Source organism: Puntigrus tetrazona, chromosome 4 (assembly GCF_018831695.1).
Source record: "Puntigrus tetrazona isolate hp1 chromosome 4, ASM1883169v1, whole genome shotgun sequence".
Taxonomy (NCBI): domain Eukaryota; kingdom Metazoa; phylum Chordata; class Actinopteri; order Cypriniformes; family Cyprinidae; genus Puntigrus; species Puntigrus tetrazona.
The window spans coordinates 4,008,125-4,022,645 of NC_056702.1; the positions used below are offsets into that span (position 1 = coordinate 4,008,125).

The 14,521-nt window shown below is 37.9% G+C and overlaps 1 protein-coding gene across 5 annotated transcripts in view; it reads left to right on the forward strand.

Annotated features, from left to right (window-relative positions):
• The first annotated feature begins 216 nt into the window (after positions 1-216).
• The window catches only part of srgap1b (SLIT-ROBO Rho GTPase activating protein 1b), a 31,065-nt gene continuing 16,760 nt past the window's right edge, over positions 217-14,521 (forward strand). Inside the window, exons 1-4 of one of the 5 annotated variants that reach the window (XM_043237723.1) lie at positions 217-503; positions 1,110-1,320; positions 4,496-4,750; positions 13,733-13,928. In XM_043237723.1, coding sequence (XP_043093658.1) covers positions 4,684-4,750; positions 13,733-13,928 — 263 coding nt within the window. In that variant the 5' untranslated portion in view covers positions 217-503; positions 1,110-1,320; positions 4,496-4,683. Of the gene's footprint in view, positions 504-1,109; positions 1,321-4,158; positions 4,304-4,345; positions 4,751-13,732; positions 13,929-14,521 lie in introns of those variants that run through there. The other 4 variants (XM_043237724.1, XM_043237721.1, XM_043237725.1 and 1 more) reach the window with 4 other exon arrangements.

Consider the following 14,521-nt stretch of genomic DNA (forward strand, 5'->3'; position numbering starts at 1 on the left):
TGTTTCTTTTTGTATCTTATGTAATTCGTTAAGCGTTCCTGTGATATCCGTCACCAAGATCTTGACCCAGTGGCGAGAACAGCGATACGGAGTGGCCTGCTCCTGCCGAGCCACATGGGATTTTTTTTTGGGAGATTGAAGACCGCAGGCTTAACTGTAGTCAGCCCGATAGGAAAGGAAATATTGTTAATGAGGTTACACAGCTGGAAATGGGTCAAAGTGGGAATGTGGAGTGACCGCCAGTCAGCGATGATGATGATATTAATCTAACCTTTATAAAACTCTACTGTAGGGCAGCCTAACACAACTTTCCCAGAGGTCAAAGGACGACAGAGAGAGAGGGGGCTGTGATTGGCAGCTCAATACAGGACTGTTTTGTGTTTAATAACTACAGGAAATATCAGATCCACTGTTTGATTGAACTGAATTGCCTTTACAGTCATCAGTCATCTGTCTGAAGAGAGATGTTCGAAAGGGCCATCAAGGAAAGTTTGATGAAAAAAGTAAGAAAAAGTGTGTGTGTGTGTACACAAAGGAAAGGAAAGGTGATATTTTGCTTTGAAATTTTAAAATGGGAAACGGTTGTATTAAATTATAATATTATAATATTGATCAAATAATTGTAACCTTATTAAGCATAAAAGTATTATTTTTTTAAACATTTAAAATGTGTATCTTAGTAGCACCCCCAACTTTTTGTTTACCGTTTTTACGGACAAAAATAACAAATAATAGCTAGTTTTAATTGTTATGCATTTTATATTGTTATAATTTATATTGTTATTTTAGATTAAATGCATTATACATCTATCACAAAATAATATGAATATATTTTTGCCCATATTTTACATTTAATATGTGATTACTCAAATTCAAACTTAATGTGTCAAATAGGTTATGACAAAAAATGATGTTGTTTCCTATCATTGACATCGAATATTGTTTATGCACCAAATTTGAATGTTCAAAAATAGATTTCAGTTAATAATAATAATTTAAGAATAACTTGCATTTGAGAAACGCACCGGTGAAATGTGTGTGAGTAAATGACAGTATTTTTTAAAACGATTCCATTAAATTAGGTCAGCCTTTCTCCGTTCTGTTCACAGAATTGCAGATGTCAGACATTTGACAGCTCTTATACAAAACTGAAACGTATGATTGTCGGGTTTGCCAGCGCGTGGGAGAACCTGTCGCTTTGGAGACCAAATAAAAGCACCAAAGAAATCACATCGTCAGCGTCATCGTCTCAAGCGCCTCTGTCTGACAGGAACAGAACGTTCAGGCGACAGGAGAAAGAGAAGAACGAACTGCAGCAAAGTCAGTACTTAAGGAAACGTTTACGTCTGTTGTTTGTCTTTTGTAATTACTGACGGGATGCTTAAAATGTTTTTCCCATGTCCAAACATAGAGTTTAAGTCAAGAACGTTTTCTTGAACAGGAAACTTCTTGATGTACAGATAACTGATCCAATCTGCTCTATTTGTATGTTCTCCTCCATGTGGACCACGGGTTTGGAGTTTTCCGGCACGGATCAGGAATGGGATTCAGAGATGTAGTCAAGCGTTGCTTAAAATAGATGAATTCCATTGCATTGGATCATGAAATATAAAACCAAGTGGCATCTGCGAACAAATAATACTTCAATAGTTCATAGACGTGACCAGCTAACATCTTCATTTTGACCGGATAATTTGTTTTATTATTAAAAATCTACATTTATTTACAATAAATGCCATTTGGTTTAATCATTTTAAATCTATTGCAATGATGTCCAGATGTGACACCACAAGTATTTGTTGCACACACTACTAAATGATTGATTGATTGATTGATTGATTGAATGACGGTTAAATGATAACAGATATAAATACCCTCACTGATATCACTTACACACTTCAACACGCACTAGAACCCCATTAAACATACCCAAGAGCTTTACTAGCACAAAAAATTATGATCTAAAAATTATAGTTAATTTAGCATGATTTAATGGGAGTGCCCATAGGACCGTTTTATGCCTTGTTTATATAGAACCAAGCATTCTGTATAATACCCAAGAGAAACGCTTCGAATATTAGTCAGGAACGTAATATAGAGTCCATTAAATCATCTAAAACGACCCTCAGAAGTCTAAAAATACATTTAAGTGCCCATAAAAGCATCGTTAGAGTGAGGGCGTGATCAGTGATTGGAACAGATATACATTTCCTGAGCTGCCTTGGCTTACAGTATGTGTGTGTGAGTGCCACTTGTCCTGGGGATGTCTAATACACCTCAATAATTCATAACTGAGTAGATATGCTGTATGCTTGATAAGGGACATCGCATCATGTCAAACGAGAGACACTATATCCTTCTAAACATCTTCTAAACATTGCTACGCACACACACACAGACAGCTTTATTTTACGTAACCCATGTCATGTTGATATATTTGAAACGGTAATGAGATTGTTGTTATGCAGGAAGGTCTGGCTTTTTGGAAAAAGAGTGAGCAAAATAGGTTCCCAAGCCCAGTCAGTTTGCAATTCAAATGCTTAGATTTCTTACAATAATTATTTTAAAAAATGAACAATATTTTTCTTTTGTAAATAAATTATAGAAGACATGCCTGAGCCATATATATATATATTTTTTTTTACTTTTTTTTTATTTTAGATATTATATATACACATATACATATATATATATATATATATATATATATATATATATATATATATATATATATTCCCATGCATTATGAAAATGACCATAAACACGTGTATTTATTCTTTCATGAGAAGAAACAATATAAAGATATTTATCCATTTATGTATCTATCAGAAATATATGTATAATGTAAGTATAAAATCTGTTTTCAATTGTTCCCTGACAAATGGGTTGATTTTCCCTGTAGCATTATACACAATGCAAAAAGCTAAATCTGGAGTGTTATATGACCCTGACATGTTCTGTACATTATTGCTTTGTAATTATTTTAACCTTATTTACCAGTGAGGCACATTAGTCTACAAACTAGACATTACCTTGCATATATATTGACACAATTTTCTTTTGGGCAAAGCATTCCTTTAACCTCGCTCTCCCCTCTACAGCACCCTCAGTTTGCTCCCTGAAGTTACACGAGATCAGCTTCACTGAATTTCTACTGGTTTTTGCATTCTCTGTCTCCCCCTGCTGACTCTGCGCGTGAGGGTGAATAAGTGACCCAGAAAGCGCCTCCTACAGCATTCAGCCACTTATGTCTAAGTGAAGAATGGGGGAGTCATTGAGAAGCCTTTTCATTGTAATTTATTACTCTGTTCTGTAGTTGCGCAGTTGCTCCAGCAGAAGTCAGACTGGCGCTTTCTACTGATAGGCTACTGGGTGTTTCCGTTCACCTCAAAGGTTAAATTCAACCTGGTGTAAAGCTGGCATCATGCATTTGCACTGAATAATACATTTGGACAGTGTGCAAATAGCTCATTGACTTTCAGAGGCTGGACTTTAAAATATTTGCTTCGGTATTTTTGTTTGGCGCAGCTATATATTTGAATTGAAATAAAATTGAACGTTTAAATAACATGATATTTCGACATTATTCTTAATACGTTTTTTGTAATGTATAAATGTCTACCGTTGTGTTTGTTATATGTCAACATATTTATATATTATTAACCATTTATTTTTGCATAAATTGATGAAATGGCTTTATACAGTATATATTTGTATATATTTATACAGTATAATATATTTGTTTTCATACATATACACAAGAAAATATAGACTATACATTGTTTATATTATATTCGTTATATTAAAATATCTCAACGGAAATAAAGTTTAATTGAATGACACCTCTTGATGAGGTCTAATATAGCATCATATTTCGTGTTTCCATCCCCAAATATCACAAACCAGATCTTAAATCTTAAGATCTAGTCCAGTTGTTCTCAGTCCAGGTCTTAAAGTAGTCCAGTTCCAGCATTTTGACTTCCTCCGTTATCTGACACACCCAGTTGGTCTTGTAGTCTCTGCTAATAAGCCAGTGATACAAAACAGGTGCATTAAATGAAGAACTATCCATTTTAAGAACTTGGGTTCTCAAGAACCAGAACTGTGTACAACTGAACTAAAGGTTTCCTAAAATAGAGTGACTGTCAATTTGATGTGTCTTAAACACACGCGCACACACACACACACACACTCACGCCCCAACCCGCCCACCAATTGACAGTAGTGTGAGAGAGCGCGAGTGAGAAACGCGCACACCTTACGAATTTTTTGCATACACAATCAGATACTCTCGCATCTTAGAGTGAGTTTACATTAGTTACGGTCTCTGTCACCTCTGCCTTGCTTGTTTATCGCGTGCGCACTCAACCTGTGCGTAATATCGATGCGGCCACTTGCATCTCCAGTCGTTCTTGCGCGTCTGGCGATGCGGCTGTAACGACGCGCCCCTGAGGTTCACGTGCCACTTTTAATGGCTTTTTTGTCTTTCGTGCAGGTCCGATAACCATTGATGTGCGTGGTTGAATGTCATCGCTTTGCTTTACGGACTACAGTTTCCTGCCGCTGGATCACGCACTGAACCTGTGGTTAGATATGACGCATCGGGCACAGTAGGGACGCGTCTCGGAGAAGCAGAACGGTTTCAGACAGAAGGGACTAGCGGATCTGGACTACACAGGCGTCATGTCTAACACGACGAAGAGCAAAAAGGAAAAGGAAATCATTACAGAGTATGAGAGTCAAGTGAAAGGTAAGAAGAACACTCTCGCACCTGATGGGCACCTGGAGACGGACTCTCGTCTGATGCATCTAATACGAACCTTGTGCATGCGTTACATTTTCTACGTGCTGGGCAAATAATATTTCTTAATGTCTTTTAGTTGCATTATTGCGGTCCGTTTTGTTTGAATTGGTTCTCAAAACATATTAAATCGTTCTTCTGGAAATCGTTAAGATGGTGGGTGTGTTTTAAAACGTGTGAAGTGGCTTCTTGCATTCTTTTGCTGGTTAAAGCTGGTTAACCATCTTTGACCAAGCAACTCAGTACGGTCAGGATGATTTTAGGAACATGGTTATTGGTCAGCCAGCTAATGACCCTGCTGGATTAGCTAGAAACCAGCTGGTCACGATGGGTTTTGCAACATACCTTACTACCAGTTACAAAGCAACCAGCTGTTCATTATGACTTTTGCTACATGACATCTGGTCAGTCCACTTAAGGTTTTTCTGATGTGTTTTGGATTACGGTAGCTGTTTGACCTGAAATCAGCTGGTCAAGTTGTTTTTTGAAACACGATTCCTGGTCATCCAGCTTAATGCATTTAAAATTGTTTTTTGAGCATGGTAGCTGGTTAACAAGATGATAACCAGCTGGTCAGGATGGTTTTTGCAGCACTGCAGCTGGTCAGTCCGCTTATTTTTAGCTAGAAACCAACCAGCTTAAGGTGAGTTATTGTAACATGTTAGCTGATTGATGAGGTTATAACCAGCTGTTCAAGATGGTCCAGTTTGAAACTAACCTGCTGGTGGTTAAGATAGGTTTTGAAAAAAGGTAGCTGATTGATCTGATAATCAGCTGGTCAGGATAGCTTTGCAACATGGGAACTGGTAAACCAGCTAGAAGTAAGCAGCCGGTCGGTAAAGGTGGTTTTTGCAACATGGCAGCTGGTCAACCGTCTTATTACTAGCTAGAGACCAACCAGTTTAAGATGAATTTTTGAACATTGTAGCTGGTTGACAATATAATTAGCTGGTCAAAATAGCTTTTGCAATATCCAGCTGGTCAACCGGACCAACCAGTTTAAGGTGGTTAAACATAGTTTTACAATAAGATAGCTGGTTGGAAAGATAATCAACTGGTTGAGATGGTTTATGCAACGTAGCTGGACAACCAGCTATTTACCAGCTTGAAGTCAACCTGCTGCTGGTTAGTATGAGTATATTGGTTGACCATACTTGAGATCTGATCATACATTATGGTCACTTGAGAAACCTCAATGAGATTAAGATGGTTGTGGACCTGTTATCTGTTTTACTAGATATGTACCATTTTAAAATCCAGCCACTATTTGGACATACTAGCTCTAAATACCTTTTTTCACCAGTTGATAACTGCCTTGGACCAGCTAGAAACAATCTACCATGTATCAAGCTGGATTTCCAGTCGGAAAAGATAAGCTTAAGTGAAGGAATTATGAAAATGCATGCTCCTTCTCCTTCAGTATATGTATTATCAACATAATAACATATACGGTCCACCCTGCATCATTTGTTTGCCCTTACAGCAGGGCGTTTGCTTGCGCGCTCGCACTCGTTTAACAGTGTGTAATCGATGAAACAGAAAGGAGGGGGGGTGTGCAGCATCGCAAAGGCTTCATGGCAACCCCTGTCTCCAGCCCTCCAGCTGTAGTCAGGCAAAGCGGTATGGCTTTTTTAGACCTCTAAAACGATAAAAATGTTTTGGAGGGGCAAGCTGGAACGAGAAAAGCCTAAATTTGCTTTCCATAATGCTGATATTTAAATGTAAGGAGCTGAGTTGCTGTCTCAGCTACTATTGGCCAATGGTGGTCTGGGTGAGGGTGGTCTCTAGGCAACATGCTGATAGATCGGTGTAGTATTGGGGCCGCTGTGTTAGCGCACGCGTGGCTAAGATGGATGAACATATGGACGGCTCTCGTTGTCAAATGTAGGTTTGTGTGCACGTGCACAAAGGTACACTCCGCTTTCAACAGACAACAGGCTCTTGCTGCATTGTACATGTTTCCATGGATACTCAACCACCAGTGTGTGTGTGTGTGTGTGTGAATGTCCAATAGGGAAGCGATGGGTATCTGGCTGTGTGTGTGTGTGTGTGTGTGTCAGGGAGCAAGATCAGGGAATCCTCCTGCCGCAGCAGTGCTGTTTAGTATGGACCGCACGTACGGCCATGTGTGTGGCATACAGTAGTGTGAGTAAGGATGGATTGAGACAGATGAGTGATTTATGGTCATAAGGGACAGCCCGTTATTCTCAGATGTTACAGACACACGTTCGTTTGCTTTTCAAACGTGCCTGATTTACTTTATTGATTAAAACCGTCGCTGTTAAATGCGCTCTGTGAGCACGGGTGTGTAAATGAGATTGCGGAATCAGAAAAAAATGGGTTCTGTGGAAAAAAAATAATGTCCTCGGGAACACGCTCGAGTTTGTCAATGTCCGAACAGGAAATGGTTTTCTCTAAGGGAGGAAGTCAGAAGGAAAGAGAGGCACATGACCTTGACTGCATCTGCGTCTACACATGCGCGAACACACACACACACACACACACATAACACTGCTTTTAATTATCACTCATATATAGCTGTTAATTCTTTCGATTTCTATTTTTATGTATTTAGTTAATTTAATCTTACATTATTTTATTATGTACAATATTACTCTTTATTTATTAAAGTTGGTTTTGTGGTACTTTTATTATACTCTGAATCAGCCTTGCATAAAAACATAGCAACTAGCTTAAAAAGTACATTTTTTCAGTTTAAGTTAATTTCCTTGCTTAGCATGTACCTGAATAAATAACAATTATAATAGTAGGTTTTTCCAGTTATATATTGATCTATATAGTTTCGATTTACTTATTTCAAGTAACGCAATTTTTATTTTTTTTTAATTTAACTACAACCCTGATTCAGAGTGAGTCAGTTTAATGTGGAAAACGTTGCTGTATGTGTGCGTGTTGTTGCATGCGCATTCCTCAAAATATTTTTGCTTCATCAGCAAGAGCCGGCTCACGAGCGGGTGACTTTTTCAGTCCTGTAGGGAGCTTGTGCTGTACAAAAGCTTTACATGCATACGACCAGAAACACTATTGTAAAGCCCGTCCTCATGTCATCCAGTGATAGCTAGTGTGCATGAATTGTGCCTACGGTGTGTCATCATGCAAAGGTTTAATCTTTTCCAACGTGTGATTATAACCACAGAATGAATTGATATCTTGCCGTAATACTGTGTTTTAGCCTGTTATTCTCCTGAGATTTGATGCTGGGTTGCACTTCTGGCTGCCATCCAGTCCAAAGCCACAAACACACAGATGCAGTACACATCATCATCCGAGGCCGCAGACTTACTCGCTGGTGTACTTCCTCTGCCTAGAGTGACTGTATGAATCAGATTTATTGCGGCTCTGGGGATCCACTCCGCTACAAGACATTTCATCTCTTTGTTCAGAGTCCCAGAGAAGGAGCCGTCGGAGTCCAAACATCTCGCAATAAATGTTCTGAGCGAATGCAAAGCGACATAAAATGGGCTGTAGAGATTAAAGGAACATTTCTAGTGGCTTTAGGAAGCATTATACTGCAGATTTTGCAGAGTTCAACAGCCATTCAAAGAAATAGTGCCAAGCGATACTAATGATGATTTTTTAATTTTTTTTATTTATGGACATGCAGAAGGAAGAAAGCGGTTTTGATCACCCACATCCTCTTGTTCATGTCACTGCGTCAAATAAATGATAAATTTAGTGTTTTTCCAGTAATGTGTAATGAGAAATGAACTGCTAGGTTAAAGATTGTTCTTATGAAAGTGCCGTTCGATTATATGTTTAACAGCTCTGTTTAAAGACTAGTTGAAAAGTAAACAGATTATGTAGACCTGCAAACCTGAAACTTAACTGTATTTTAGATTATATATATTGCAGGCAATTGGATGTGTGTGTGTGGGGACTTAGATTTTCAGAAAAAAAAATGATCTCTCCTTTTAGGGTTGTTTGGGGACATTCTCAACTGGGGAAAATGAAAATAAATATGCATTCAAATATAATTATTTTAAATAGTATTTGTTAAATGTTTATTAAACACAAATAAAATTTGATTTTAAATTATAATGTTATATTATAAATGTTAAAATAACTAAATTATTAAATTAATATTTAAAATAAAAGTAAAATATTTATAAGAAAGGGTTTTTAGATTCAGTGTTGGCTTTATTCTGTTTTGTGTTTTGTCTGTTCCTGTATATGAACATGCATATTTATATACTATACCATAATGTATATAAAAAAAACAGGACACCCAATTGGTAGCATGTCCAAAAAATTATATTTTATAGTCATACCCGATTTATCTGAGATTTTACTGTTCCATAAGGGCCAAAGGATTTTAGTGTTTGTAAATATTGTAAAACAACAATGTGAATGATATCTAGGTCACATGACAGAACATGGTCTGATCATTTTCAAACTACCAAGATTCGTAAATGCATTAATGGTCGAAAGTGCATTCTTTATCAAAAGCAGTACATATTTAGTATGCCATTTCAGCTCATTTAGGCACGTTTACTGAAACGTGTCTGAGTGGACAAGTAAAGCCATGGCAAATGCTGAGAGGAGGACAAGGACCAGATGTCCACAATGTGTGTGTGTGTGTGTGTGCGCGCGCTTGCAGGAGTGTGTGAATGTGAGTTGTGTGTGTAATATCGTCCCATCCTCATTTGCCCGTCCAGCCCTGGTCGTGTTTTAAAATAATGATTGGAAACAGCATATGGCCTCACTTCCTCTTTTCGAGAATAGACAGTGAACAAATAGCTAATTTGGTCAAAACTGATTTCTTTGTATCAGACTCGAGTCCAGACAGATTTCCCAGCCACCCGCTGCATGTATTTATAACAGGAACCCTGTAAGTCTCATTAATCAAGTATAGATATCGATCCAGTAATCTATTTAAGACCACAGCGGAGAGGACCACATATACTGCAGTACTTACTACTAAGGATTGTGGATCTTAAAGCCTGTCTTTGACTTTACTCTTGGGTTTAAAGAATAAAGCGTAGTTAGCTAAGCTCGTTTTTCAGGTTATCTGCGGTTTTATTTCCAATTTGCAAAAACAGTGACGTCCTAATGGAGCTTAGCCGGGATAAATGCTATATTTTGATTCATGTGGATAAAATGTCTTTTTGTTTTTTATCTTTTGACTGTTTTTTTTTTTCTTCCCCTTACAGCCTCATTTACACTTGTGTCAAATTATATATTACATGACAGTTCTGGTCTGGTGTTGAGTCATAGTCTGTCTGTTTAGTCCTGACACGTTCTCTTTAGCTGTTCGTATCTACCGACCTTGGATTCGTGAGCTCTTGATTACATTTGTTGTGTCTCGTGTGCTGAATGAAGCCTTGCCTAATGCTGACTTTTTCTTGACGCTATTGCAAAGACATTCCCTCCGTTAGTGTGTGTGTGTGTGTGTATATATATATGTAGACGGATAGATAGACAGATTTCACATAAATTTATATATATATATATATATATATATATATATATATATATATATATATATATATATATATATATATATATATATATATATATATATATATATATATAGATCAATTTATCAATTTATTTTAAAATGAAACAAAATTCTTATTCTGACCTGTACTTGTTAAAATAGAAGAGTGTGTGCAAAGCAAAAAATAAAAAAATAAAACAAAAGCTGAATAAAAAGCTTAAGAATTAAATTAGCTTTAGATGAATAGAGGAGAGCGAGAGAGGAGGAGTTACAGATAAGAAGTCTGTGGAGAAATGAGAAATAAATGGGAAGCAGCAGAATAGTGTATAACACAGTGACATATGTGGGTTTTTTTGGAGGATAAAAATGCGAGTTCCCCTTTCTTCCACACAAATAGGATATTTTTATGTTTATGTGGGCATACGTGTATATTTTGCTGCCATTGTGGTCCGAGGTTCCCATTTTTATACATCATGTGAATATGGCAGTGTGTGTAATGCTGCTGTACAGCATGCCTGCACACTCCTCACGCTCTCAGGTTGCTGAGCAGAAGCCTTGTTGCCATGGAGACAGTCTGGGTCGGGCGCATGCCGCAGGGTATCAGACGTGCTCACCGCGGTCACAAGTTCAAAGGTCAAATACCAAGACAGCGACTTGTAAAGCGACTTAAAAATTTGTAAAAAATGATAAAAGGTAGTTATTTTTATAGTATGGAGTCCATTATTTCTACACCACTATTTACTGCTTGTAAACTGGCAAGTTTTATTATTTCATCATGCTAAATGTCTATATAAATCCTCGCAGCATATATGCATTTGCTCGGCACAGCAGGACAAGATTTTTATATTTCTTGGCTCGATGAAATCCGTCCTCTTGAACAAACATGTTTCCGATGCTTTTATATTGTTTTAATTAGCATTGTCTGCCTGATTTGTGCTTCAAAGGCTTGCGGAAATGACTCACTGTCTATTTATTTGTAGTTTCGAAAGCAGTTTCAGTGCACTTCGCAGTTGTTTCTAGCTGTTTTTTGCCAGTGAGTAACTGGTTCGAAACTGCGTGGATGTCTGTCCAGATGAAACGTGTTTCGAGCATCAACACGAGTGGAGGCAGGGGACGGCCCGTGTGAGGATGCGCTCCGTTGCAGTCGGATGTTTTGTCTCTGGAGATTTTCTCGAGAACAGCTCCGTCAGCAACAGCTGGACTGGTGAAAGACCGATGCATTGGCTAGGCTAATTAATTGTCCGGTATTTGGCCATTTTGAGATTAGCGATATCGCCCTGGAGCGTGCCAGGTTGGCATTTGCTCCTCCAAAAAGCTATACGCTGACAATATGTGCATATAATGTGTTTATATGTGAAATGTGTGCAGTTTATATGTGCAATGTATGTAGTTCGTGTGAGTCGTCATCTTTTTTTGAATATCGCTTCTGACTCTCTGCTGCCTTTCAGGTGCTTCTTATATTGTATCAAAAGAGTCACCTTGCTCACCGTGCCACCGATGCAGAACACACACACACACACACACACGTTACATGTCTCCACTTCTCACAGTCCCTCCCACCCTCCTACACACACACACACACACACACACACATACACCCACGCAGAGCTCACGCCAAGCCTGCTGTCTCATCTGTTATTTCGAGCCGGAGAGGCAGTGTGACATTAAACAGTTGGTCTATGGAGAGAGAAAGAAAGGGGGGAAAAGTGTGAGGGAGAAGAAGAAAAGGAGGGAGAGAGCGAGCTGCTGAAGGGGAACAAGGGAGTATTAGCATGCAGTTATTAAAAGTGTAATTTGTGCAAAAATTAAAATTGCTCATCCTCGTGGTGTTTAAAACCAAGACTGTATTCAGTGATTGGGATACATAATATGAGAGTCAACCATTTTTAAAAGCCATATCGATGTGAATATTTTTGTGTGGAGGGGTGATCTGTCCTTGGGGGAATATTGGGGTGTTTGTGGCTCTGTTTCAGACCGTATGGCTGTTTTACATGCTCATTTCCATGCAATTACAATTAACAGGCTATGAGTCTTTTTGAAGAAACACTGTAGAAATATCTTGTGGTTCATATAACTTATGCTCTTATACGTCTATGATACCTTTATGTGAGGAGCAGACCCAAATTTAAAATGTAAAATTTGTTTTCGAGAAAAGTACTACCAGTCAGATTTATTTAACTTTTACATTTTCAATTTCAAAACACCCCAATATTCCCCAAGGACAGATCACCTCGTCACAAAAATATTCACACCGATATGGCTTTTAAAAATGGTTGATTCTTCTATATTGTATCCCCCAACCCTGAATAGAGAGTTCAGTCTTGGTTTTAAACACCATGAGGATGAGAAATTTAACTCAAAATCTAACTCATAACTTAATCACATTTTAGATTATCACTGGATAATGGCATATTATATGTCTTTATATTATATTATATTTAATTATTTATTTTTTATGTTTATATACATTATATTTAACTTGTATATCTTTGTTATAATATTTAACTTAAAACGTTAACTCAAAGCTGAGCAAAGTATTAAATGAAAAATTTGTCAACTGAATTAAATAAATTTAGGGTTATGGGTTAAAATTACTAATTAAAAAATAAAAGTGCATTAAATTTAAGTATAATGGAATAGCAAAAAAGAAAATAAAAGCTAATTCAAGATACTGATAAAACTAATTTAGTATATATTATATATATTATACTGCTTCAGATTATATTTAAATTTATTATATTTAAATAATATAAATATTTAATTATAAATATACATTGTAATAATATTTCAGTACTGTAATTATATGCAGCCTTGCTATTTTAGCGGCCCTAAACATGTATAAGTTTATATTTCCTGCTTTAATTTTTAAGTATTTTCTTTTGCCATTGTCTTAAAAATAAATGGAACTTTCAGATACTTTCCTGTTCAGTTTTTCCTAAGAATTTGGTTTATAAACTCACGAGTCCGGACTACTTTTATGATACCTTTACAATTGTTTTAAAAAGCTAAAACTTAACTATAAACCGCCTTTTGTTAAAAACAGCACTGAGTTTGAAACATCATGACGTTTCTTAACATTTTAATTCGGACTGAACTATCCTCATGTAAAGAAAAGGAGTGTGGAGTTTGAGGAGAAGTGGAGATGAGAATCCAGAATTCCTCCTTCCATTAAACACACACACTAATCCCCATGGGATACTCCACTCCACTACCTGTTGTCTTGGCAACGGCAGCGAGTGTGATAACCAGTGTGTTGTTAAGGAAGAATCCAGACTGGCTTGTTAGGAGGAAAATCTCTGGTTCAGGGAGCACAACTTCACCCATCAGTGCTCACATTGTGTTCAAGTTGCTCCTGAATGTGTCATGTGATGTCACTTACACTGCAGCTGTCATTGAGAATCAAACACTGTCGTTAGAAATCGCCGTTGTTAATTAGCTAACATAACTATGTGTGTGTGTGTGTGTGTGAGCAGAGATACGGTCTCAGTTAGTGGAGCAGCAGAAATGTCTGGAGCAGCAGACGGACATGCGGGTTCAGCTCCTCCAGGACCTGCAGGATTTCTTCAGGAAGAAAGCGGAGATCGAAAGCGAATATTCACGCAACTTGGAGAAGCTCGCCGAGCGATTCATGGCCAAAACCCGAAGCACCAAGGACCACCAACAATATAAGTGAGTGAAGTTGTAATGTGTGTGTGTGTGTGTGTGTGTGACAGAGAGAGCCAGACTATGAATGCACATGAATGATTCAAGAGTCATTTTCTAGAAATAAATCGGTGGTGAATCGTTCCGGGTTAGGTCGCTTATTTCCTTTCCTTTCGTTCACCTCCAATTCATTTCTCCCTCCCTGTTTTGTTCGACTGTGGTTTTTCGGTAGATTAGGGCGATGTCTGGAATATTTTACCCATCATGCTCTGCAGCTTCATGCTTGAAAAATCAGAGATGGCAGAGGAGAGGCGATTGCTGTGTCTGCTGTAGTTATTGTTCTTGTGTGTGTGTGTGTGTGTGTGTGTGTGTTTGTACGGGCATTTGTGTATTTGCTGTCTCATTAATGCAGATAACATTCTTCTGGGAAAATAGAGAGATGAGGGATGGGTGGGTAAGAGGAGAGAGAGGGAGTTTCACAGTTTCTCTTCTGTTGCATTTTTTTTTCTCGTGCTGGGCACTGTTAGTGTGCTGGCCCTCATGGGGCTGTCCCATCGGATGCCTGCTGAGCTTTGTGATTAGTCACTGGCTGCTGAAGACATTCGCCTCTTTGGTCCAAA